Raw genomic sequence first — 25,162 nt, 5'->3', positions numbered from 1 at the left:
TGCCTCGACCTGTGATCCTTGCCCTGGTAGCGCTCACTGCTAGTACATGACCTGCGAGTCGCAACCACGTAACGATAACACGCTCGCAACCGGTTTCTCACAGTTTGCGCTGAGACATGCGCCTGGTTGCCCAAATGGCCACAGGCCGACAAAAGAGCTGCTGAATCATCCCGTTGCATAGTATCAAGTTTCGGAAGCCGGAAGATCTTGTCTAATATCGGACGGGTAGTAATGGTCATAATGGCGTGGTAATAAGGTGCGACTCCCTCCCGCTGCCGCGCACTTCTTCTAACAATAAGGTGGCACAAAGGCATTGGCAAACTACTCATATGAGAACGCATTATTCACTAACTACTTCTATCACCACAGGCGCGCCCGCACGGCGGCCCTAGCGTTCAAGCTACCATGACTGGCCCCGGCCCTGGGAGCTCCAAAAAGGCCTCCGTCAGCTGCTAATGGCCACCTATTATGCAGCTGCCGAATTGAGATGGAAAGCAAGCGCAATTTCTTGTTTCCCTTGAACCTTGGAGGTACAGCGCAACCGGTCGGCGTTTCACTTCATCCCGATTCGCGTCCCTTTTCGCGTCCCTCTTCGCGTCCCCGTCTTCAAGCTACATTCACGAACCACAAATCAAGACCTGACGGGAGCCAACGGCTCTCATTAGCGGTAGCCGCCGTGTCGGAAATTCAAGTGCGAACAGCTCAACTGTGCACCCGTCCCGACTGACTTGCGGCCCCTCCCAGGTTCGTTCACTGACCAAGTGTCCGGATACTGCGATGAATACCAACAGCTTCATCGATCAGGGGGCCGTGGGGTCTTGACCCTTGCATCTTCTCGCTCGGCTGCATATGCCTGCATGCTTGCTGGTGAATGTGCTTGTACAAGCTTGCTTTGCTGTCGAGATCCCGGCTGTGTGGTCCGTCCTCCACCTCGTCAAAAGCCAATCGCTAGCAAGTTGCGCCGATCCTTGCCCGCCAACCCCTGTGCGCCCCCTGCTTCCTATTTTTCGGGTTCCCGTTGTCGATGCTGTGTTGCCTTGGTGGAAAAAAATGCTCAAATTGGTCATGGCCCTCGATTGAACAAGGTTGCACCAGTAACCTATCGTCCCTTCTCCTCCTCCATCTCCCCGTTCCTTTGCAAATAGTTATTCTGTAACTAGCTTCTATCAACATTCCTTTTCCCCCTTCCCACACTTTCTTTCTTGCTCCTTTTCGAGGGCCTCACTGCAGGGTCGACGATACCCGGATTTTTCGTCGTGTCTCGCCTCCGCTTCGTACTGTTTCCCGGGTCTGTTTCCAGCCTCCAGTCTGCAGGGTCCCCAATCTACGTTATTTGAAACACGATTCACATCGCACCACAGCCAGCCCGCAGCCCGCCAGCCACTGAGTGCGGAGCGAGCACCTGGGGACAGCCTGCTGTGTAATTCTCTCGCCATTTTTACTGCTTGTGGCTCGAATTTCAAGTTGGTCCTCTCCCGGTACGCCCCTTGTCACATTGGCAGTCCGTAGGGATTTTGCGCCGAGCCCGTCTCCCAACGTCCGTGCCACAACCCACGAGATCACGGGCACTGGGCTCTCGTCACTCCCCTGCAGTCAATCTAGCAGCTGATTCAAGTCGTGAAAATGGTTAACACGGCTGCACCTCTCTCCATCATTATCGAGTCCAATACGTCGTCTACAGGATCATGGGACAGCAAGAAGATGCACCCATCGCCTTTAGCTTCGCATCCTTTTCGGATCCCAACGCCGTGTTTTACTGACCTCGATATCCCCTCCGACCTGCAATTTACCTCGCGTCCTATGTCGGCCCTGAATTTTGGAGGCACGCGCACGAGCTATCTCGGAGGCGACTTACACGGCACCTTTAGTCACGGCGATGTTATCCGCCGCCGTCGCAGTCGCGACGATGTGGCTGCTCTGATTGAGTTTCTGCGCACCCACGAGCCGCCGCCCGACAACTTCATGTCGCAGCCCTACAGCGCCACGGGGGAGGAGGAGCGCGGCAGATGGGGCAAACTCAGCGTCATGGGCAAGAGGAGGAGCAAGTCCATGAGCAGAGCACCAGCTCCCCTTCAGCTGCCCGATTCCGCAGTTGCTGGTGTCACCACCGGTGGTCACCGTCACATTGCCATTTCCATCCCGCTCAACGCCTCTCACTTTGGCGACGATCCCAAGTCCCAGTACCCTGTATCCAATCACAACATTCAATCGACCATTCCGCCACTACCCGAGGCGGTCCGCACTTTCAAGAACAAAAACGGCGTCGTCACCGTTCTCAGGTCATTTTCCCCGAGCCAAAACCACAACCATCTACCGCCCAGTCCCGCCTCGCCTCGCCGCTTCGACAGAGAGTATCCTCCGCAGCTGCTACGAAACCGCCGCATGATGCCACCGTCACCTGTGCCTTCGTCTCCCGACGACTCTGAACACTGGCCGCTGGCCCAGTCCGAACCAGAGGCATCCTCTCATGCCCAGCAAGCCACGACTGCTGCCTACGATGGCACCGAAGAGACTCGTTCCAGGATTGCCTCGCGTCAGACTGCCGAATTTGTCCGCGCAGCGTATCCATCGCGCGGTTCTAGCATGGCTGCTCCGCCGCGTAGTAAGCATCATCACGCGTCCTCGATTGACGAAGTGATTGCGGAAGAACCTCATAATAGAAACCCCTCGCCCATGCCACACGATGGCGCAGTGCGTCGCAACACTGAACGACGCACGGGGCACCCGCCAGTATCTTTAAACACTTCGCCTATTTCCCGAAAATCGACCTCCAGCCTGCGACCCGCGCGGCCGGCCGACAAGCAGCCAGCAGCCAAGCAACCAAAAGTGACTCAGGTCACCGACAACCCGGTCGTCAGCCGCGTGCGGTCGCCCTCGCCGCCTGCGAGCATCAACTCTGTCAAGAGCCGCCGCGAAAAGGTGCGCGATAAGAAGTTCCGCGACATTGCGGCGGCACGCAGCTCGAAACTCGGTACGCTACCGTCCCCCACAGCGACCGAGGGCAGGAATCGGTCAATAACATCGCCTACCAAGGACCATTGCGCTCCCACAGCCACAGCTGAGTCCGGGCCGAAGCTATCAACCATTATGGTCGTCGTCGACATGCACCCAGACGACGAGGCCGCCAACAAAGATCCCGCAGCCACTGCCGACGACGACGACGCAAACTCCGTCGTCGAGGTGCCGCCCGAGTCCGTCACGACGCTCCCCACGCCACCAACGTCCACCGAGACGTCACCCGCGCAAAAGCACGGCTTCGACGGCACGCGCACGTCGCTGACCCGCCGCCGCGAGTGGCAGCAGCAGGACCGCAACACGCGCGAGGCCAGCGTCGTCGCCAAGACCACGCAGCAACCCCGACGACCACTCGTCGCCCCGCGCGCCGCCTCGTACGCCGGCGTCACCGTCACTGACCCCGAGCGCGAGATCCTGCACCTGTACGAGACCTACCGCGAGCAGCGCCTGCGCGACATGGAGAGCCGCGTGCGCCGCCTCGAGCGCAACGGCGACCTGTGGTTGCGCGCCCTCGTGCCCATGCTCGAAGATGTCCACAACAGCCGCCGCGGTATCGTGGCCGCCACATCCAGCCTCGACGACGCAACCCCCCTGCGCGACTGGGCCTCGGATGACGGGACCACCGCCAACGCAGCCGGCCTCACGCCGCGCGCCTCGCACCGCAGGCATCTTATCCGCCGCGCGAGCCTCTCCCGCGAGCGCATGCTCGAGGAGCTGATGCGTCGCGAAGAGCGTGACCTGCTCGACCGCCGCTACGGCCAGCCCGATGCCAGCGGTATGGGCTCCATCGAGCCGCTTATGCGCGAGCTCGCTGCCGGCGGCGCCCGTCCGGAGACGAGCAGCACCCGCTCGTCCAACTCGCGCCCCAGGCCGCCACCTGCCCCGCGTAGCGTCTCGGGGAGCGACGTGCCGCCGATGCCGCTGCGTCCGAGACCGGTGAGCAATCGCCTGTGGGTGTAGTTTGCCTGGTCTTGTGACGTCTTCATGTATTGTCCATTGGCGAGAAAGGGCAAGAAAGCCCTTGTTGCATTCGTTTGATTTTTCCTAGTCTGTACATGTTTATTGTCTATTAGCGATATATACCTCCGTGTCTAGACAATTTGTTCTTTTTTTTTTTTTTTTTTTTTTTGGTTTGTCTTTATTTCCTTGCTCTCGTCGTGGAGAGCAAGGAAGCTCAAAATGTGAGACCAGCAAAAAATATATCTTAATACATACCATTATGCCCCTACGCTCTTGCATTAACAACGCGGCCTTGATCGTGTGAGCCCCTGGCACACGTAGACACACCGTTACGTTGATAGGGTGAGCCTGGGACATAAATGCACAGACATACCCAAGTTGTATAGACAAGTGCGTATGGATTTGATGGAATCTTCTGTATTATATATAGTTGGGCATCATGAAATAAAAAACCATGTAGCTAATGTTCCCTAAGCTCTTCATTTTTTCTCCCATGCCTACTGGCACTGATCTCTTTCCCCGCGATATCACAGGCATTATAGCTGCACCTCCTGAAACGAATCACCATCAGCCGTCGAAGCGGGCTTCTTGGCCTCCTTGGCCTCCGCCTCCTCCTTGTCATCCTGTGCCTCTTCGGTGTCTTCTTCCTCCACCGTCACGGACGCCCTGCTGCCCTCAGGGCGCAGCGCAAATTTCTGGCCATCCTTGTCCTCGAGCCTCATCTTTTGCTCCTCATCATGGCTCGGACGGCGGGCCTTTGGTTCCACCTCGCCTTCTTTGCCCCTCGCCACCGCAGACTTCCGTTCCTCACGGGTAGGAGCGTCCTCCTGGCCCTCAACCACGCTCTCCTCACCCGCCTCCTCCTCCTTGCTCTCTGGAGGTGGTGGAGGCTGAGGCAGGTTCTTTTGCGTAGTCGGCTGCGGCGGCGGCGTCGACGTCGGCGTAGCCTCGCTCGGGGGGCCGGGCCGCATGGCATCAAGGTAAAACTTGGTCACACCCAGAATGCGGCCGTTCTTCTCGCAGGCATCGACCCACTCGGGGCGGACCACGGGTATATTCGTTTCGACAGCCTTTTCCCACGCCGTGCCGCGGCCCTCGGTCGTTACAAAGTGCGTCGTATCGATGCGCACGCCGTCGGCCATCTTGGCGCCGATGCGCTCCACCGCGCGCGCCAGCGCCTCGCGGTGCGCCGCCGGGAGGAAGCCCGCCGTAATGGTGATGCCGCTCAGGTCCGTCATTTTGTGCGTGCGCACCGCCACCTTGTCGCTCGACCGCGTGCCGGCGCTCGTCCGCAGCACCAGGTGAAACGTGTACTCGGTGTCGACGGCGAGACCGCTAATCTTGGTGCTGTGCATCTGCCGGGGGCGCGGGATCGTGCCCGCCTTCTGCCCGTTGCGGTACAGCGTCAGCGAAACGAGGTCGGCCGTGGCGAGCGCGATCGGGTCCCACTCGAGCACCACCGACGTCTGCGTCGCGTTGCGGCACCGCAAAACCGGCGTCAGGGGCGAGGCTGCGCCAAAGCAGGCATGGATACGCTCCTGCAGTGTGCGAAACTTGGCCTCCTCGGCGGATTCCTTGGTCGCATTTTGCGACACGTTGATGTCGACGATGCTGCCCGAGGAAATGTTGGGCGGCAGGAGGATGGAGGGGAACTCGATCTGAGGGGTCGGGTTGCGTTAGCTACGTTCCATCCGGTAGCAGACGTAGTTGTGGCAATTGCAGTTCAACCGGAAGTTATAGCTGCATGGGAGGTAGGGTAGAGCTTACCAGGCGTTTGTCCGGTGTCAGGAGCACCGTGACGCCGGCGTCGACCTTGCCGACGGTCAGGGACACGAGCATGGCTGCTGGGTGCCGGGGGGTTTTGCGGCGATTGTGCTGTTGCCGGTTGCTGTTGAATGAATTTTGCCAACAGTCGATGGATGTATGTGCCTCGGGATGAGACGGCTCTCTCCGTTGTCGAAAGGAAGGTGTCGCGGGCGTACAGGTGGTTGTGATGGTAATGGAGGGCTGACCTGTGAGCTGCTTTCGTGGCAGCTGGCGGAGCTGGCGTGAAGCTCAGTGGACATGGTGCAGGGGGCTAGTTAAGTGGAAAGTGCGCCATCAACTTTCCAAAAGCTGGATGGCTACCTCATACTGATAGGTAAATAATTAGTCCAGAATCCTTGTCATCTCTGTCGATCAATTTATTTTCTATCAATGGCCTTTCTGATAAGATGCTGCCATCGCTGTTTGTAGGTCGCGCCGCTGGCTGGCTGGCTGCCATCACAACAGCGTCACGTGATTCATCCTGTCTGTGAGCTGCGTTTTGACAATGGCGGCTCAGTTCTGTGATGTTTTCTACATTCTGTTTATATTCAGCCGTCAATTACTCCAAGCATTTGAGCCAATCCTCAAGTGGGATGCACGGCAGCGTTGCGTGAGTTCGTGGTAACCCAATGCGTGGACAACTGTTAGTGCAGATGTATGTACTGAGGTTGGAGTTAATAATCTCGTCGTTATTTAGGATGCATTGTAGTACTACTAATTCTAGTCTTTACAGCTGATTTATAGGTTCGGATGCCCGAGACAATTACAGCTCCTGGTTATCATACGCGTTCCACTCGGACCAGCCCCTGGTCTCGCCGGGCAGCTTGATGGCCTTCCATTCCTCCTCCTTGACTCTGTTCCACTCATCGACCGGAATCCATCCGATGTAGGCACGATCGCCGAATCCGCCGACCCAGTATACCTTGGTCACGACCAGACGCGCCCACTCGCTCGTGTGGATGTGGTTGCCCGGCAGCCAGTACTTGCTATCCGGGTGCTTCTTGATGTAGCAGTTCTTGAGCTTCTCTGTCTGGGCCGCGTCCGCGTTGAATGGCTCCAGGTAGCCAAAGAGTGCAAAGCGCGCCAGGTTGTCGGCCGAGTAGGGCACGGTGTCGGGGATGCTAGGGTCGGCCGAGTTGGGGGGGGCGCCGCTGCCGCGGCCAAAAAAGGACCGGACGAGCTCCGTGACGCCGATGCGCTTGGCAGGCGGGTACGGCGGCACCCACTGCAGAGACACAGTGAGGTTGGAGCCGGCGTCGACGTTGCGGAACGTGGTGCCAATCTTGATGGCCAGAATAGTCGGGTTCCCGTGGTCTTCGCAGTCGGCTACGTAGTCGACGAGGCTAATGGGCTGGCCCTCGACGCCGTTATCGGCAAGTGTGCTGCGGCGGGACTTCTTGCTGGGGAAGACGGTGGCGAAGCTGCCTAGCTTGCTCAGGCCCAGGATGCGGCGGCCCATGACGGCCGACTCGTAGCTGGTCGGGACGCGATGCCCGGCGGGAGCAGCAGCTGGCGGCACGTCGCTGCTGTCCATGGCCTGCTGGTCGGTGGCCAGGGCACTGGCTACGGTGCCCACGATGGCGAGGGCGAAGGAAAGCTTCATGTTGAGGGGTTGGTGCTAGAGACAAACGGTCCGCGGCTAAGGTGAAACGGGGCAACACAGGATGGAGGTGAAGGGTGTGTCTCAGATTCCGAGTCGAGGCTGCAGCTCCGTGCCTTTAAATAATACTGCAGGATAAGAATGGGAAAAAGCCGCAAAAGAATAGATGCCAAGGAGTGGCGTGACAATTTCTGCAGAGAGAGGGGGAGTTGTCGGACGGCGGTTTACGAAGCAGGGAGGGTCCATTCGGCTTTAATAAATGCAACCCCAGAACGTCTGGCAGGTGATTAACTCGGGTGGAGCCTTCCGTATGTATGTACGAGCTGATTGATAAGATTAGATCAGCCGTTGCACCTGCCAACCCTACAGCCGTTACACTGGCTCAACGCCACTGTGCTCCGCGGGATTTTTTTTTCTTGACATATGTTTGGTCATGTATATTTGGTGGAACACGAGCAACTATCGATTTTTAGGCACGCCATTAAGTGGACAGTTTTTAGTCAACAACGTCGCCATTGCATTTGTGGACTGCTGCAATATTTTCCGTAACACTACATCTGACGGCGATTCGGCTTCCGAATATGGACACATGCAGAGGAAACTGCCAATAGCTGACGTTTGAATTAGAAGAGAGCGATAAATCGAACGTATAAATTCCCATTCTTACCACAAAGCTAAGATGTATACATGTTCAGATATAGACAATTTTCCCACTACGTCAAATCCACAAAGCAATCATCGTCACACCCCGCCCTTGTTCCAACGAAAATTACCTCGTCGTCAGCGTCCCCCATGACGACATCGTCCATAGCTGGCGAAAGTCGCACCTCGTCAAAATACACACTCTCCGCCCCTGAAGAATCCGAATCGTCGTCAATGACCATGACATCCTCATCCGGCAGGCAATCTACATTGTCCTCCCGCAGCAGCCATTCGTGCAGGTGCTTGTACAGCACGTACACTGTATTGGGCGGGAACGCGTTGCCAATTTGCCGCCGAATCTTGGTCTTAGTACCAACGAAGCGGTGCGTCGCGGGGAAGCCTTGTAGGCAGGCCAGCTCGCGGAGTGTAAAGTCGCGACGCCCGCTCGGGTGGTAGGCGTTGGCACCGCCGGTCGTAATAGTGCGGCCGAGGGTGTGCGCGTCCCACGCCGGGCGAGGCGGGTCAAACGACTGCACCTGATCCGGCCGGTGCAGGTCGTCATCGGCGCGCACACGCGCGAGGGTACTGGCTACGGTATTAAACCGCTTCGTGCCGTTGCGGCCGTGTTCCGAGTGCGTCGGGGCGGGAAACGGCGGTAGACGCTCGCCCGGTGCAGAAGCAATCAAGATGAGGCGTTTCCGGTCTTGCGGCGAGCCCCAGGTACAGAGTCGGATGATGCTCCATCGGACCGAGTAGCCGAGGTCGGTAAAGTCGCGGATGAGGGCCCAAAAGTGTTTAATGTGCTTAGCGTGCGTGATACCAAAAGTCTGCTCGAGGGTGACGATGCGAGGCTGCGTCTGCTTAATGAGGTTGCGACAGGTATAGAGGGCCTCGGTGTTGGCGGCGTCGTTGGGACCGGTATGGGTATGTGCAGGCGACCAGACTTGGCACGGCGGCGACAAGTGCAGGACGTCGACTGGCTTCCGCGACTTCTTGCCGGCGTACTTCTTAGTATCGCACTCGTAGAGGCACGTGTACGGAAAGTTGCCGCTATAAGTCCGCTAGACTTCGGGCTCCTTGTCGATCGCGTACCGTACCTTAAAGCCTGCGTCCTGAGCGCCCCGAGATACCCCTCCAGCTCCGGAAAAGGAGTCAAAAAGTGTATACGACTGATCAGGGCGTCGTGATATCGGTGCTTGGAGTGGTCTTTCTTCTGGCGGCGCGTTCCAAGCTCCCCCGCGTTTACGAGGGCCTCGCCATAATTCCGAAGTTTTAATGTCGGGTACGCGGTGTTCATCGCTAACTAGGTCTTCGCTTCGTAAATGTTGGATCATTTCCTCTTCTGCCTTGGTTTTGTTCGCGGCGTTGATTGAGTAAATGATGGTGATGCTCCATCGGCAGATAATGGGCCCTGATCTCTCAACCACTCTCCTTTGCTGCTCCAGTGAGCGGTGCGGACGGGCGTATCGGTCCACGTCGACGGTGTGCGCTGGATATCTGGCATTTGTTAGGATGAGTTTTCGCCAGCGAATAACGCAGTCTGGCAGCACGTCAACTAATACTGGGGGATCGGCTTTCTGGCCGGGCTGCTGGTGGATGTGAAGAACCATGCAGACTTCGTTGACTCTATCCCGGACTTTTTCGTTCAAATGTCGTAGCCTAGTGAATGGTATTCCACGGATGTGGATAGTCCCATAGGCATCGCGAATGATGGCCGTGACTCGCACAAAGTCAATCTTCAGCTCGCCCAAATATGTGTCGCGGACTGCAATGCAGTTGTTAGGCTTGACTTCAGTACCGCATGGTGCCGTCACCGAGTCAAGCTCGGTCTCGTCGGCGCGATGGTGCTGAATCAACCTTTCCGAATCGTCCTTGGTCAGGTCGATGACCTCAGCGGCAAAGAGTACATTAGACTCTGCATCCTCTTCAACTATCTCGCAATATTCATCGTCGTCCGTGATGTCGGGGAGTAGAGTGGAAGTCGATGCCACGCTTACTGATCTGTATCGATTTCGGTATCGCGGGCGGACGTAAATGTCGTCGTCGCTTCTTGTATCCTCCCAAGGGAGCACCATGTCCTATGTGAAGGAGCGTATTATGCAATTATAGTAACGGATAAAGCGGAAATAAAACGGAAAATCCAATTGCAGTTGCAACGAGCACCGATAATTCCAACAACGCAAAGAAAATGTAATCGCAACAGAGCAAGCAAGGGTGGCCGGAACAGAACAAGGGACGCTGACGACACAACAGCCTTCCCGAGGAAATTTCGATCCCGAAAAAATTCGATGTGTGGGAAAGAGGAAGCCCTCGAGAAGCGAGGTTGGGCGTAATAGAAGGCGGAAAATGGTGTGTAGGTTGCGCTGCGTGAACCCTAGGAGCAGTGACTGCCACGGGCCCACAGCAGGTGAGAAGATACTGACATGGGAATTTTGCGGTACCCCGAATCAACCTGCCGATAATGATGCATTACCGAGATCGTACTCGTCCTCGGATTGTGGCAAGTCTGAAGGGTGCTCTGTTCCTAACGTGGTGAAGTGGAGGTTGAACCGCCGAGCTTGGAGCATGAGTTTATTGGGGAATGCTTTCGCAGCGCGCCGTGCGAAGCTCCAGCCCAACTCATCCCCCACACCGAGTCTCTTGCTGTAAAAATAGAAGAGACAAACTGCCTGCGAAAGTTCTCTCCGTACGCTAAATTAGCACAGCTTCCTGTATCGCTTCGTCGACATGATGTCTGCGGATCCCTGGGGCCGGCCCGAGACAGATGCTCCGACGCGACAGCCCCGTAATCAGCTTGTCCACATCGATTGAAATCTTGCCCTGCGGCGGCATAGCCAGCTGCCCCATCCCTTCCGGCGTCGCCACGACGGCGCGCGAGCCGCGGGGCACATCCTGCTGCTCGTCGAGCTGCATGCCAAAGATGGTCCAGTCGGGCAGCTCCGGCTCCCAGCACGGCTGCGCAGACGTCGGCGAGCTGTCCCCCTCGGCGTCGCTCCCGCCGAGACGCAGCGTGACGACCTTTTGCGCCGGATCGCGGACGTGGATGCCGCGCTGTGCCAGGTACTCCTCCACATCGACAGCCTCGAGCCACTCGCCCGCGAGCGCCGGCACGTCCGTGTCGAACCACGTGCGAGTAAGGCCGTATTGCAGCCGCTGCAGCTTAGGCGGTGCCAGCCGCAGCACCGTGTAGCCCACGCCCTCCGTCTTGCGGTACAGCGGCGGAAGGATGCACCGTCCGGCGTAGTCCATGTCGGTCGCGCCCGGCGTCTGCGTCTGCGGCTGCGCCAGCAGCATCTCGCTGGGCCGCGCGTCGAGGCCCGCGAGCAGCTCCGGCGTGAAGCACCCCAGCCCACCGGTTTTCAGCGATTGCAGGTTCAGCTCGGCCACAGCACGCGTCAGCCGCTCCGAGAGCACCCGCCGTGCGCACGTTGTCTGGGCGCAGTCGAGCAGCTGGCAGCCCAGCGTGTCCTGCGCCTGCACGCCGCTGCTGTGCAGGAGGCTGGAGATTTCGAGCGACGTTTGGGACACAGCGACGGCGACATCTAGCGGCACGTGGCCAGCGGGCTGCTGGAGGAGCGAGGTCTGCAGACTGCGAAAGGCGGAGAGGGTGCCGCGCAAGGCGCTTTCCAGCGCGGTGGCCTTGAGCTCAGCAGCGGCGAGGGCGTCGTGCTTCTTGGAGCGGTACTTGCGCTGCGCCAGACGCATTCGGGCCCGACGGGACTGGTGTGTGTGTAAGCCGCGGTGGATTTTGATTGTGTCCAGCGCAGCGGCGGTCCAGGAGTACTCACACTCTCTTCATCGTGGCCGCTGATGTCGGCGTCGGGTTCCTCCATCCGAGGCCGGCCAGCACGGGGCTGTTGCGTCTGCATTTGTGATCCCTGTGGTGTTTCCATAGCTCGTATCAGTCGTGATATGCGTCGTTTTGTGCTTTCGCACACAAAACTGTTTGTATATACTGCGGTGTTGTGAGATGCAAAACGACAAACGGTGCGAACCCGCGTCACAGCTTGGACAAGTCAGACTCCACTTTCCGGTTCGGGCGGGTGACAGCCAATCGGGTGTTACGCTGCTGTTCTACGGGCTCCACAATTTGTCTATGCTCGGTATCGGAGTCCGACGTATTCGTCTACAATAGGGAGAATCTGAAATGGATTGTCTAGGATAGGCCGTGGGATAGAAGAGGTAGATTTATGGATCTGGAGCCGGGGAAGTTGTGGGAGTTTGTGGGCTGCTGGAAACCCCCAGATGGCTACCAAACAGGCCTGCATGATCGGTCCTCGTTTGCAGAGCAAAGCCGTCTCTGATCTAAATTCGGAAATAATTCTTCCTCCAATTCTTTATGCTGTCTTCCGTCTACCATAGACGAACCACCATCAAAGTCAAGTCCAATCCCTCGTCGTCCAACCCTCACCATCAAGCAGCCATCCTCTCTCCCCGTCGCCATGCTTCCATCACCACACAAGCTGGAAGCCGTCATCAATTACATAGCCACACCGCCCATCAACAAGTGCTACCTCCTACCTCTTCTTCATGCAACGCTAGATAAGCGCCGTTGGTTGAGCCGTGTCACCGGACGCCGCCCAGGCCAAGACGGATTCACGATCACCCCGAAGAGACGACCAAGGACGACAAAGGTAACACAACATGGCAGCTCGTTGTGCAGACCGCAAGATAATGCCCGACGTGTGTTTATTTGTCCGCTTCGAGATTGATTACGCCGATCATCGGTTACGTCCACGGGGGTTCCCCAGAATGCTGGCAACCAGCGCACAGACACACTTGTTGGAGCGTTGGCAAACCCGGTCAACTCATCGTAGCACGCACAGGCCCGTCGCCAACACCATCTGGAGAAGAGATGGACAAGAATTCACTGCGGTTGACCTTATAGCTGATGCGCATCGCTGCAGTTCCAGAACCTCATCAACTTGCTCAATCATCAGACATTTGCCTTCTCGTGTGGTTCCCGCATGGCCGGTGACCAACACTGAGAGCATTGAGACAGCGCACTGGCACGCAGGACTTTCTTTGATGGCGTCATCGGGGCGACTACGGCCGAACACCGCTCAGGCCCTTGTCGCCGACTTCCGGCCGGGTAGGCAGGACAGTCCTTGTCGTTTTCGGCAGGCCGCTACGTGGGCGAGTGAATTTATGTGGTTTTATGTAAATTCGTAGGATGGCGGCTTCTTTGACGGGTTGGCGACGCCACTGCACCCGTTCATTTACTGCATGCCAGCTTGGAGGGGCGCTGTTGGTTGGCCAGCTGATTGGTTCCACATGCGCGCGTGCATGCAGCAGCACGGTGTAAACATTTTTGAGGTGCAGAGAAGGAACTTTCGTTTGGTTTGCTCCAGCCCCATGGCTTTTTTACTGCCTGTGCTTGTACTGTCAATGAAACGGGGGATAAGGCTGAGTGTGACTGTGGCCCACCGCCGTGTCGCACCATGGACGGCTCCCAGCCAGCTATATCCGGGAAGCTTTAGGAACTGCTTGTTGCAAAGCCTGGCAATTTGCTGTCTTTGCTTCTTTGTTTCATACACCGCTGCCGCTGCCAGCGTCTTACCGGCTTTGTTGTGAGCCCACAGCATAACGCTCGAACCGGGCGCATTGGAGTCTCTTTGGACACTAATGCAGAACGTCATGGCGCATGTATAAGTACGTCTGCAGGTCCCTCCAAGGTGCATCGACCAAGCATCACAGATCTAACTCCTCCTTTACACAATGTATTTCTCGAAATACTCGCTCTTGGCTATGGCTGCGACAGCTTTGGCTGCTCCCAGTACAAGCTGCAAAGGTGCCGTCCTCTCCCCCCTCGAAGAACCCTGACCACCAGTCACTAACCAACTCTGCAGACTTGCAACGCAGCAATCCGCCTCGCAACTTTGGCGTCGTCATGTACAACTCGTTCGACCTGCTCGATATTTCCGGCTCCGTCGAGCCCCTGTTCCTCCTCTCCTCGCAGCAGCGGCTCAACCTCAGCCTCATCGCGGAGACGCTCGAGCCCGTGCACATGCGCCCGGCGCCGGGCGAGAGCTACACGGCGGGCTCCCACTTCCAGCTGTCCATCAACCCGACGCACACGTTCGCCGACCCGCCGCCCGACATTGACGTGCTCTTCGTGCCCGGCGGCGGCGGCGAGCGGTTCGGCGACAACTCGGCCGCCGTCGACTTTGTGCGCCGCACGTACCCCAAGGTCCGCTACCTCATCACCGTGTGCACCGGCGCCGGCGTGGCCGCCCAGGCCGGCGTGCTCGACGGCAAACGCGCCACGACCAACAAGTGGGCGTGGAAGGACGTCGTCTCCAACGGGAACAATGTGCAGTGGACGTCGCCGGCGCGCTGGGTCGTCGACGGCAACATCTGGACCGCGTCGGGGGTCGTGTCCGGCATTGATGTCATTTTTGAGTTCATGGAGACGTTTTATGGCGAGGAGATTGTGCGTCTCATCCAAAACGCAACCGAGCATAAGCGCACGTATGACCCGTGCGATGATCCTTTTGCAGCCTGGAACAAGGTCCCGCCCAGCGGTGACTGCAGACTGACGCCGTACTTACATCACGAATAGATTGACAAGTGGTAGAGATGTTTCGTGATAAAAATGTATATATGTTACTTACTCCACATCCTTCCATATCAACTCTAACCGGAATATCTCCATCCACTCGTCTCCGCGGTTCGCGTCCGCCATGCCTTGCTGCATGTTGTTGAACATTTGCGCGCCCGTTGCTCCATTCTCCGTCTCGTACCAACCAATCGAGCTGTTCCCGTGCAGGTTGCCATCGTCGGTGCCAGAGAGCACCGACATGCTGTTCATGCCCTTGTACATGAGACTCAGCTGGCCCTGCTGCATGGCCTGCATCATCCTGATGTCCTTCATGCCGCGGATAAAGGTGATGCGCGGGACCGTCTGCAGCCAGACCTCCAGTCTCCTGGTGCCAAACGCGCGGAACTTGATCAGCTCCTCGTCTGACGCGGCTGAGCCCGGTGCGCCCGCATCGCAGGCCGCCTGCCACATGGTGCGCATCCGCGGGGACCAAATCTGGCAAATCTGCGCGCGCTCGTCGTATGCGCCCTGCAGGGGCATGTGGTCGCTGAGAGGGGTGTGCCGGACATATGCCAGATAGCAGTGCTCGCAGAAGAGCGCCTCGCCGTACCCCCACCACTTGGTCTTGTCGGCCGAGTCGCGGCCAGGGCACGCCTTGACGCCAGCAAAGGTGCGAATGTGGTCGGCGAAGCAGCTGAAGATGCCGCGGTCCAGCGTTTCCACAAACTTGTTCAGGTACTCGTTGAAGCGCGGCGCGGCCGTGCAGAAGTCGCAGATGATCGTCTCCTCCGGCCCGCGCTGCTTCGGCTCGAGAAACCGGTCGAGTCCGTAGGGCTTCATGATGCCCTCGTGGCAGGCCTCGCACAGGTCAAAGTCGTCGCAGCCACCCTTGACCGTCCACCAGTTGCCGCGAATGACGCCGTATTTCGTGCAAGGTACTAGTTTGACAATGGCCGAGGCGGATTTGTAAAAGGCGGCAAAGTCCTCGTTGGTCTCGGCGACTTCCAGCGCAAACATCATAGGCAGCGAGCTGCTGGGTAGCGAGCAGGTCCAGCGCTGGCGCAAATATTCAATGTATTCGTCAACGTTGGTGGACCCTGGTATCTGTTCATACTCGGCGGAAAACGGATCGAGCTCGACCTTGTCCATGTAACACGCCTCGCAGACTTGAAAGTTGTCCAGCTTTTGTCGCGTTGTGTACCAGCTTCCACTGTCTGCTCGGGAAGTTTCCTTGCCCTCGCACGCGGGCGCCTTGAATCGGCGGCTTGCACCCTCGACAAACGCACGCCAGTCGTTGCGCTTCGAAAAAGTCGCAAGCGCCTTTGGAACGTATTGGATACTCGCATCGCACGTCCACCGATTCTCCTTTTGCTCGTGCTTGTACGGTTCGAACTGTGACTCAAACGCGGTACCGGCAATGTGGTCTTCGAAGCACGCCTCACATGCGATGAAGCCGTTTATATCGTCGTTTTTCATGCCATAGTACTTGATTCCACCCGCGCCCGAAGTGGTTGCTCGCCCCTTGCAATTGGGCACGACAAGGCGGTGGGACAGGAAGGCTTTGAGACTCTCGACGCTATGCGATTTCAAAGCTGCCGGCCAGAGAATATTCTGGACGCGTGCATAGCGAAAGTGGCAGGAAAGCACAGTGTCTGGCCCGGCGAGTCTCCTTTCAAACTTGTCCGCCAACGGCGTGGACTCGATATAATCCGCATAGCACCTCGTGCAGATCGGAGAGTCGGGGAGATCAGCCAAGTAATGCCAATAAAGCGGATAGTCTACCAATCTGTGTTGGGGACAGAAACGGACTACCTCTTTTCCGGGGCCGTCTTCTAGGATCGGGGGTGGTTGAGTGCGCTTTTTGTTCTGGTGGCTCCTAGTTTCCGCCTCGGGTATCTTTGAAGGGGCGCTCAAACTGAGACTGGACATTTGTTGTTCGACTGACGATGAGGCAGTATTGTCTGGTTTTTGGTTCTCCTCAATTTGAGCTCTCGGCAGTGCACTTGGTCGCGTTTCTATTGCTGGTGGCGCGCTGTGCGTTGCGGGCTCCTGTTGTATGATAGGTTGTGGCTGAGTTTCGTAAGTGGCCACTATCACAGGAGGTGCAGCATAGGTTCGCGATTCCCCAAGTTGCTGGCTCTGCGATGAAGTCTCATGGGTTGTGGGATCGCCTATATAATAACCGTCGCCGTTCGCACGCGCATACAATCGCTGTGTTGATTGCTGCCCATAACGGCCATCCACGATTGGCGCAGGAGTTTCAGCAGCAGGTCGAAAACCTGCTGTAATTTCATGTGATTGCTGCTGAAACTGGGAATTGTCGTTGAGACTGTTTCTATTTTCACCATATGCGCTCGTGCCTAGTGGCTGAACGGACGGAGGTGCGGTGTATTGCGAGTATGTGGCGCCATTCGAGGAAGTTGGCGGTATGTACGACGGAGGCGGCGGCGGCATAATGGAGCCATACGAGTACTCTGGTCGTGATGGCGCTGCGCTTTCATAGTTATAGTTGACAGGTAAATTTTGCGGCGCTGGTTGCGAATGATAATTCGGCTGCGGCTGCGGCTGAGGTGGTTGATACTGTCTGGGAGGCAATGGCGGCGGCACTCCATTGTACGTTGCGGCATATTGCTGGTGCTGCTGCTGCTGCTGCTGCGGGACAGGCTACGGAGGCGAATAGCGACTTAGCAATGTTCATCAGTCAAATCTTTCTTCCGGGATTGAATATTTGTTACCGAATATGAGTTGGTGTTGCTGCCGGAACTGGGCGCGCCATAATAACCGCTGGTATCGTCATTGCCAGTGTCGCGCTGCCTGGCCAGGTGCTGCTGAAGTTGTTGCTGCCCAATGGCTACGCCTTTGGCGATGCCACTTTTGACAGCCTTTGCGAAGAGGTCCATGATGTGAAGCCGGGGGGCCGCCTTTCCTCGTCAGGGTCTCGTCAGGGTCCGTCGCGGACTCTCAGGGGCGCATCGTGACCTTTTATCTATGCACCTCTTACTGCAAATCGAATCAGCCGCGGATACGAGACTTTTTAGACTTTGAAATAAGAAAGTCGCGGGCTTCTGGGAGATTCAGCCTTAGACCCGCTTGCTTGACGATGGATGGATGAAGCCACGCTTCGACACGGGTCTAGACCTGGAGTCTTGAGTATGCATGCTATCAGCTGAACGCCTCAGACTCCTCAGACTGCCTTGTGATGCAACACAAAGATTGTGTGGTGGGGTATCTGGGAATTACCCATCACGTATCCTTATAAACGTGTCTTGCCTTCAAAGGCTATGTTCTATAGTTAATCTGTACCTTTCTCCCTTTTTGACTCAAATCGCGATTAGCCTCGGAACGCCATGATTCGGCCCTCTTGCTAGGCGCTCTAGCGAGGTTGCTGAAAAGCCCTGCCGCGCACACGAATGCTGTTATCACTGCTGGGACTTGGCAACTTGTTCAAACGTGCGCTAAAAACGCCGGGGCTGAAATCTTTGGCTGCGATTTTCTTTCTGCCCAGTAACGTAACTGCCCTCACGCATGCTCTCACGCCTTTGTAGCTGGTTCAAGACTGCTACCCTTGACTCACTAATGGTGGAATGCTACGTGCATAAAATGCGCACAGCCTGGCCTCATGCAGCTATTATTGGTAAAGCAGTTGGCAAAAGTCTCGAGCTTGAGCTTGAGTGGCATTGGGCAGTTTTGAACCCTTTGTTTCGCTTGCTCAAGGCAGTCATTGGGTGGGTGGCAATCAATGTTGAAAGACAGATAGACAGTGTCACTATATACCTACGCATCAGGGGGGCATGGGCAGAGGTGCTTCAAACCCAGGTGTAACCAAGGCAAAGTACAGGCGCAGAGATAACTTGCGCGTGATACTGGTGGACAAAGAGACAAGCCTGATGAATACATAGAAATATAGAAAGTAGCCACAGATGACGTAGTCACTGCCAAATCTGGGTCTGGTCGACCATGTTGCCAGGGCTCTGAGTCGTCTAGTCGTCCTCTGAAGCAGCTTCGGCGCGACCGCGCCCCTGGATGGGCCAGCTACACTGCGCCCTGTGTTTTACTGCGACTCGCGCTACCCCAGGGCCTATCACCTAGTTATGAAACTTGTCAACCAACTGGAGGACGGATAGCCAGTTGATGTCTTATTACGAAAGAGCTGGTTGTCCTTGAGTCTTCAGGCCCTTGTACTGGTAAATCCAGCACGTTCGCTCATGTATCCTAAAAATACACATGATGGGTCCCAGCTCACTTTGGAGGATACAAGTCTGGCATTTTCAAGCGTGATGCAGTTTCTCTCTGGGGAAGAGATACCTGGTATCTCTCATCAGTAACCTCTTTTCGTTTTCCCAGGCAAGTGGCTGTGTGTTAGATGTCGTGCCACCAACCCGGACCAGATGTCGCACTGGTTCACGGGCTTTCTACCCTGCAACAGTCGGCCTAGTTTGGGCAAGGAAAGTTTAGCGACCCAATCACAAGAGATCTTCCCACTGTTCCACACAATCGGAGGCAATTCTACAAAAAGCTTTCTCACCCAAGTCCAAGTCTGGGGTATGCTGCGCCTTGCGACGATGTAGAGGACAATCCGAGCAGAATGACAGAGAGGATACGAAATTATCGCGCTGGGTCGGAGCATTCATCAAGATCGGTTGGATCAAGGAAGGAGACAAAGGACAACAATCCACACTTGAATCCGACGAGAATGCTTGAAAGCGGGACCGAACGCGCGTCGTAGGATGCAGAGCGGGACAGGGCTGAAACTGCTGGCCAAGATCTCTTGCCATGACAGCGGAACACTCCGTAGCATTGTTTTACAGTTGACGCTAACTTTTAGCGATGCTCAGTAGTCTGCCGAGTTGCGAAGACGCTTTTCATCTTTCATCCTCTGTCCAGGCCATGAAGCAAGCATGGCGTGAAGCCCGGGCCGGACGTGCGGCGTGTGCGGCGTGTTCACCGAAAAGAGACCTCGCTTCTTCACTTGCTCCATCTACACACAAAGTTTCCCAGCACCAGAGGCTATTCCGCCCGACATTCCTGATGATTCCTTCCTACAAAATAGAATGACTTAACTAGTTAGTCGCAAAGTGTCAAGATGGCATCCTGCTCGCTACGATACCAGATCGCCCCCTGCCTCCCTATGCCGTTTACGTCGTAGTAACCGACCATGTTCCTGACTAACTTTGGCCCGTGTGTGTGGAGCTTGTGTGCGAGGTTCTTCGCATTCGTCGGAATCGCCCTGTGATGGACGGGGCCGCCGCCCAGGGGTGGAGGGTGGACAGACGTGAAGCATCCATACGAGGCACAGGGCTGGCGTCGGCAATAGAGCGGCCAACCTGTGCGAGGGCCAGCTGCGCCATGCGGAGTCCCTGCCGACATGATGCTATTTGCGCTCGCTGCATGCCATCCTCGCCAGCGCTTGGCAAAAAAGCCCCCCTGCATGCCTACACGACCCGTCTATCCATAACAGACGTCCACATATGGCGGGACCAGACCATATACATAAGAAGATTGGCATCCCCATGGACACTGGCCCAGAATGAGCTCGTAACTAGTGCTGCTGTTATATACGCATCTATGCTTGGTACTGGCAGAGATCACCAGTTACACGACAAGCCGTCTTCACCATGGCGCGCGCCGCCTACCCTCTGAGGCTCCTCGCCGGCCTCGTCCGCAAAAACACCCTCAACCACATCGTCCGCCACCCCGTCAGCTTCATCCTCACCTTCTACGTCATCCCTCTCGTGCTGCTCCCGCTGCTGCTGTCGCTGCCCAAGCTCATCACCGTGCAGCAGGTGACGGGCGCCGCCGACCCGGCGCCCATCAAGTCCCTCGCCGACACAGTCCAGCACAAGCTCGTCATCGTGCGTCCGGACGGCCTCGGCCCCGACGTGCAGCGCGTCGTCGACGCCCTGACGAAGCCCATCGCCGCCGACAAGGTCCAGATCCTCAAGACGGACGAGGAGCTGTTCCGCACCTGCAGCGAGGTTGCCGGCCAGAAAGGCGCGTGCCACGCCGCCGTCAGCTTCTACGACTCCCCCGACACGCCCTCGTCGGCCAACCGCACCTGGACGTACACGATCCGCTCCGACGCCAAGGATGGCAGCACCGCAGACTACATCGCCCACCGCAGCCAGGCGGACAATGTGTTCCTCCCGCTGCAGCTCGCCATCAACAACGCCATCACCAACACGACGACGGTGCCCGAGACGTTCATGTTTGCGCGCACAAAGGACAGCAACGACGCTGCCAAGAAGGGCGACGCCGCAAACATCATCGGCAGTGTGCTGCCCTTTGCTCTCTTCGGCTGCTTCTTCATCATGATTTACAAATTCACCTCGTGGATCACGCAGGACAGGGACTCGGGCATGTCGCGGCTGATGGATACCATGGGCGGCTCGTGGTGCCTGCCCTTGCGCGTTCTCAGCTGGATCGTCGTCGTCGACATGACCTGCTTGCCGCTCTTCATCGTCTTTGGCATCATGTACGCGAAGCTGGCCTTTCCCGCCTCGGACGTGATGCCACTAATTGGCTGGCAGATTCTTCTCGGCTTCGCCGTCAACAGCTCGTCCACCTTTGCAGCAGCCTTCTTCACCAAAGCGCGCGTCTCGTCCATTTACATCGCCGCCATGTTCATCATCCTGTCCCTGGCCATGCAGCTGCTCATGGTCCGCGCCAAGCCCTCGCCCCTTCCCGACGTCATCTGGGCCCTGTCAGGCGTCTTCCCAAGCTGCAACCACGCCCTATTCACTAAGCAAATGGCCTACTGGAAGCTAGCAGGGGCCCGGGCCGACTTCTCCTCATTTCCATCCGGCGATGCCTCTCTGATGGACTTGCGCGTCGTCAAGCAAAACATGCTTCTTCTGCTACTCGCCGCGCAGACGGTGGGCTACGCCGTGCTCGCCATGGGCGTCGAGTGGTTGTTCCACGGTGTGAGCGGCCGCAGCCGGACGTTTCGGCCCCGGGGCAACGACCTCAACGAGCCGTCTGTCAAGGTTGACAACCTGAAAAAGGTCTTCAAGCCCGGTTTCTGGAAGTGGATGTGCTGCTGCGGCCGCCGCGGCTACAAGACGGCCATCAAGAGCGTCACCTTCCAGGCCTACCCGGACCAGATCCTCTGTCTCGCGGGGCCCAACGGCTGCGGCAAGACGACGACGCTGCAGGCCATGGCCGGCTTCGAGCGTCCCAACGCCGGACGCATCACGCTCAGCGCGCGCCGCGAGGAGGTCGGCATCTGCCCGCAGCAGAACACGCTCTGGGGCGACCTCACGGTACGCGAGCACGTCCGGCTCTGGTCGCAGATCAAGGGCGGCCGCGAGACCGAGGCCGACATCGACGACCTCATCGCCGCCTGCGACCTGGCGAAGAAGAGGGACAGCCGCTCGCAGACGCTCAGCGGCGGCCAGAAGCGCAAGCTCCAGCTGGCATGCATGTTTGTCGGCGGCTCCACGATTTGTCTCATTGACGAGTGCACGTCGGGCCTGGATCCCCTCTCGCGCCGCGCCATCTGGGAACTCCTCCTCCGGTACCGCACCGGGCGCACCATGATCTTCACGACGCATTTCCTCGACGAGGTCGACGTGCTGGCGGACCGCATCGTGGTGCTGGCCGACGGCGGCGTCCGCTGCCAGGGCTCGCCCGCGGAGCTCAACACCGAGTACGGCAGCGGGTACAAGGTGATTGTGCCCGACGACGGCCGCGCCTTTCTCCCGGCCATGGACGGCGGCGCGCCGTGGCAGCACACGACGCACCAGGGCCAGCTCGTCAGCACGGTGCCCGACTCGGCGACGGCGGCGCGGCTCGCGCGCGTGTACGTGGAGAATGGCGTGACGGACATTTCAATTGCCGGCTCGCAGTTCGAGGACATCTTCCTGAACCTCATCGGCAAGCCCGACACGCTCGAGAGCATCAACAGCAACAGCAACCTGCTGGCCGACGACAAGGGCTTCGCGCTGTCGCCGGCGCGCAGCACCACCTTTGCGCGGCAGCTGGGCGTGCTGCTGGGCAAGCGCTTCCTGGTGCTGCCGCGGCTGTGGTGGCCGTACTTCTTCGCCGTCATGGTGCCCATCTGCGCCGCGCTGGCCATGCTCATCATCAGCGCCAGCTACGAGGTGCCGCGGTGCGCCGACACCCAGCCGGTGCTCGGCCCCGCCCAGGCCGAGACGTTCTGGTACCCCGAGTTCTGCGCCAAGCTGGACTCGTGCAACCAGATGATCCTGGCGCCGCAGGACGCCAAGGCGACGCTGCGCGGGCTAGTCGAGAAGCCGCTTGACGACCTGCGCGACGTCAACGCGACCGTGCTTGATTCGTACGTCGTGGCGCTAGATAACCGCCAGAGCTGGCTCGACTATGTCCAGAAGAACAGGGATACCAGCTCGTACAGCGGCATCTTCACTGGCTCGGGCAGCGAGGCGCCCGTTATTGCCTATCGCCCGATTTCGGACTCCCGGCTGACCAGCTTCGAGATGCTGAATCTGTGGAGCGAGATGAAGAGCAATGTCCAGATCAAGGCCACCTACGGCAAGATCCAGGCTGTCAAAACAGTAAGCAGCTTCTCATATCCCCAATACTGAAGATGGAGAACTAACATGGAACTAGTTTGACTACACCGTCGCCGTCATGTACTGCATATTCTTAACCCTCGTCCTGTCCGTGTTCCCGCCCGCCTTTGTCTTGTACCCGGCCATCGAAAAGGCCAGCAAGACTCGGTCGATGCAATATGCCAACGGCGTGAGCCCCGGGCCTCTAATTGTGGCCTATCTCTTGTTCGACGCCATCTTTATCACCGTCATCTCCATCATCCTGGCGCCCATCATCAGCGGCCCCATCCAGGCTTGGATTGGCTCTGGCGCGCTACTGGGAGTGGCCCTGGTCATGTACGGCCTCGCCACCGTTCTCGTCGGACACATTGCCTCTCACTTCTCCGTTGGGCCCCTCAAGGCCTTTATCGCGGCCTTGGGTGTCAACCTGGCCATGTTTGCGCTTGCCGCCGGTGCCTACACTGTAAGTCGCCCACGACTCATTTCCCACCATTGCCAGTCACATCGTTGCTAACAAGCCTCATAGGGAGCAACACTATCCTCTCCCAACGCCGCAAAATCCGTGGCCCTTGGTCTAGGCCTCTTCTCGCCCATCGGAAACGTCTTCCGGGTCATGCTCATCGGCCTCAACGTCGCCAACCAGGGCTGCACCGCCGCCTACGGCAACAAGCCCTCGTCCGCCTTTGACGGCTACGCCGGGCCCATCTTCTACCTCTTCCTGCAGATCGTCGCGCTGGCCGCCTTTTGCATCTGGCTCGAGGGCGGGCTGTCCCTGCTCCGCCGCGAGATCCCTGCGTCCTCGGACATGGACATTGAGATGCGCGAGCCGTGCATGCCGGGCAGCGGCGTGGCGGCCGAGGTGCTCCGCGCCGAGCGCGACAAGGACGACATGCTGCGCGCGCTGCACGTCACCAAGCGCTTCCGCTCCAACGTGGCGCTCGACGACGTCACGTTTGGCCTGCCGACGGGGCAGGTGGTGGCGCTCCTCGGACCCAACGGCGCCGGCAAGTCGACGCTCGTCAACGTGATCCAGGGCGAGCTCGCGGCCGACAAGGGCGGCGTGATGCTGCGCGGCGACAACGCGCGCAACTCGGCGGCGCGCAGACACATTGGCGTGTGCCCGCAGCACGACGCCCTCGACCTGCTCACGACGCGGCAGCACCTCGTCTTCTACGCCAAGATCCGCGGCATCGCCGACGTCAACAGCAACGTCGACTACCTGCTGCGGCGGCTCGACCTCGAGCCGCACGCCAAGACGGCCGCCGCCAACCTCTCGGGCGGCAACAAGCGCAAGCTCAGCCTGGCGATTGCGCTCATGGGCACGCCGCCCGTGCTCGTGCTCGACGAGCCCACGACGGCCATGGACGCCGTCGCCAAGCGCGTCTTCTGGGACCTCATCAAAAAAGTCACCGCCAACCGCTCCATCCTGCTCACGACGCACAGCATGGAGGAGGCCGACGCGCTCGCCGACCGCGCCGTCATCCTCGCCACCAAGGTGCTCGACATCGGCACCACGCAGCACCTGCGCACGCGCTACGGCACGCAGAGCCACGTCAACGTGCAGCTCGCGTCGGCGCCGCACACCTCCGAGGCCGAGATGCAGCGCGTCTGGACGCGTATCCAGCAGGGCGTGCCGAGCGCCGCGCTCGAGCGCGACATGAGCCGCGGCCAGCTCCGCTTCGCCGTGCCGCTACAGGGACCAAACGGCGAGAGCAGCAGCCTGACCGTCATTCGCATCACCGAGTTCCTCGAGCATTTCAAGCAGGAGCTGGGCATTGCGCATTTCAACGTGGGCAGCGCCACCCTGGAAGGCGCCTTTTTAAACATTATTCGGGCCAACAACTTTCAAGAGGACAACGAGGCCCAGTAAAGGGTGATTTCGTGTTTCTCACTGTATATATACTCATAATTCGGGATTACCATTGGCGTCAGGGAGGATACACACATATTTATAGCGTAATAGAAACTACCAACAAAAGCTGCGCTATGACGCGGTTTATTCAATTCAATTAAGACCAGACACCTTCATTCAAACGTTCCCAAGCGGCATAGTGGTGATGAAGTTGGTTC

At 58.1% G+C, this 25,162-nt stretch overlaps 6 protein-coding genes across 6 annotated transcripts; 3 read left to right on the top strand and 3 right to left on the bottom strand.

Moving 5' to 3' along the window:
• Positions 1-405: 405 nt before the first annotated feature.
• CCM_03612 (uncharacterized protein) lies at positions 406-3,975 on the top strand (the record flags this gene model as incomplete). Its single annotated transcript, XM_006668763.1, has 5 exons — positions 406-444; positions 488-691; positions 1,231-1,420; positions 1,503-1,537; positions 1,603-3,975. The coding sequence occupies 5 exons, from the start codon at positions 406-408 to the stop codon at positions 3,973-3,975; spliced, it is 2,841 nt and encodes a 946-aa protein (XP_006668826.1).
• A 536-nt stretch (positions 3,976-4,511) lies between these two features.
• On the bottom strand, positions 4,512-6,041 carry CCM_03611 (chitin biosynthesis protein (Chs5), putative; the record flags this gene model as incomplete). Its single annotated transcript, XM_006668762.1, has 3 exons — positions 4,512-5,633; positions 5,743-5,904; positions 5,958-6,041. The coding sequence occupies 3 exons, from the start codon at positions 6,039-6,041 to the stop codon at positions 4,512-4,514; spliced, it is 1,368 nt and encodes a 455-aa protein (XP_006668825.1).
• Positions 6,042-6,544: 503 nt separating this feature from the next.
• Positions 6,545-7,384, bottom strand: CCM_03610 (uncharacterized protein; the record flags this gene model as incomplete). Its single annotated transcript, XM_006668761.1, has 1 exon — positions 6,545-7,384. The coding sequence occupies one exon, from the start codon at positions 7,382-7,384 to the stop codon at positions 6,545-6,547; it is 840 nt and encodes a 279-aa protein (XP_006668824.1).
• Positions 7,385-8,094: 710 nt separating this feature from the next.
• CCM_03609 (C-5 cytosine methyltransferase DmtA) lies at positions 8,095-11,892 on the bottom strand (the record flags this gene model as incomplete). The annotated part of the gene is made up of 6 exons (XM_006668760.1): positions 8,095-9,073; positions 9,116-9,953; positions 10,021-10,101; positions 10,476-10,662; positions 10,727-11,743; positions 11,812-11,892. The coding sequence occupies 6 exons, from the start codon at positions 11,890-11,892 to the stop codon at positions 8,095-8,097; spliced, it is 3,183 nt and encodes a 1,060-aa protein (XP_006668823.1).
• Positions 11,893-13,667: 1,775 nt separating this feature from the next.
• Positions 13,668-14,585, top strand: CCM_03608 (ThiJ/PfpI; the record flags this gene model as incomplete). The annotated part of the gene is made up of 3 exons (XM_006668759.1): positions 13,668-13,675; positions 13,785-13,814; positions 13,886-14,585. The coding sequence occupies 3 exons, from the start codon at positions 13,668-13,670 to the stop codon at positions 14,583-14,585; spliced, it is 738 nt and encodes a 245-aa protein (XP_006668822.1).
• Positions 14,586-20,179: 5,594 nt separating this feature from the next.
• On the top strand, positions 20,180-24,962 carry CCM_03607 (ABC transporter, putative; the record flags this gene model as incomplete). The annotated part of the gene is made up of 3 exons (XM_006668758.1): positions 20,180-23,095; positions 23,151-23,555; positions 23,619-24,962. 3 exons carry the CDS (start codon positions 20,180-20,182, stop codon positions 24,960-24,962), a joined length of 4,665 nt encoding a protein of 1,554 aa, XP_006668821.1.
• Positions 24,963-25,162: the final 200 nt, after the last annotated feature.

Source organism: Cordyceps militaris, assembly GCF_000225605.1.
Source record: "Cordyceps militaris CM01 unplaced genomic scaffold CCM_S00002, whole genome shotgun sequence".
Taxonomy (NCBI): Eukaryota; Fungi; Ascomycota; class Sordariomycetes; order Hypocreales; family Cordycipitaceae; genus Cordyceps; species Cordyceps militaris.
Note: the sequence above shows the minus strand (reverse complement) of the source record. Positions and strands in the feature narration are given on the sequence as shown.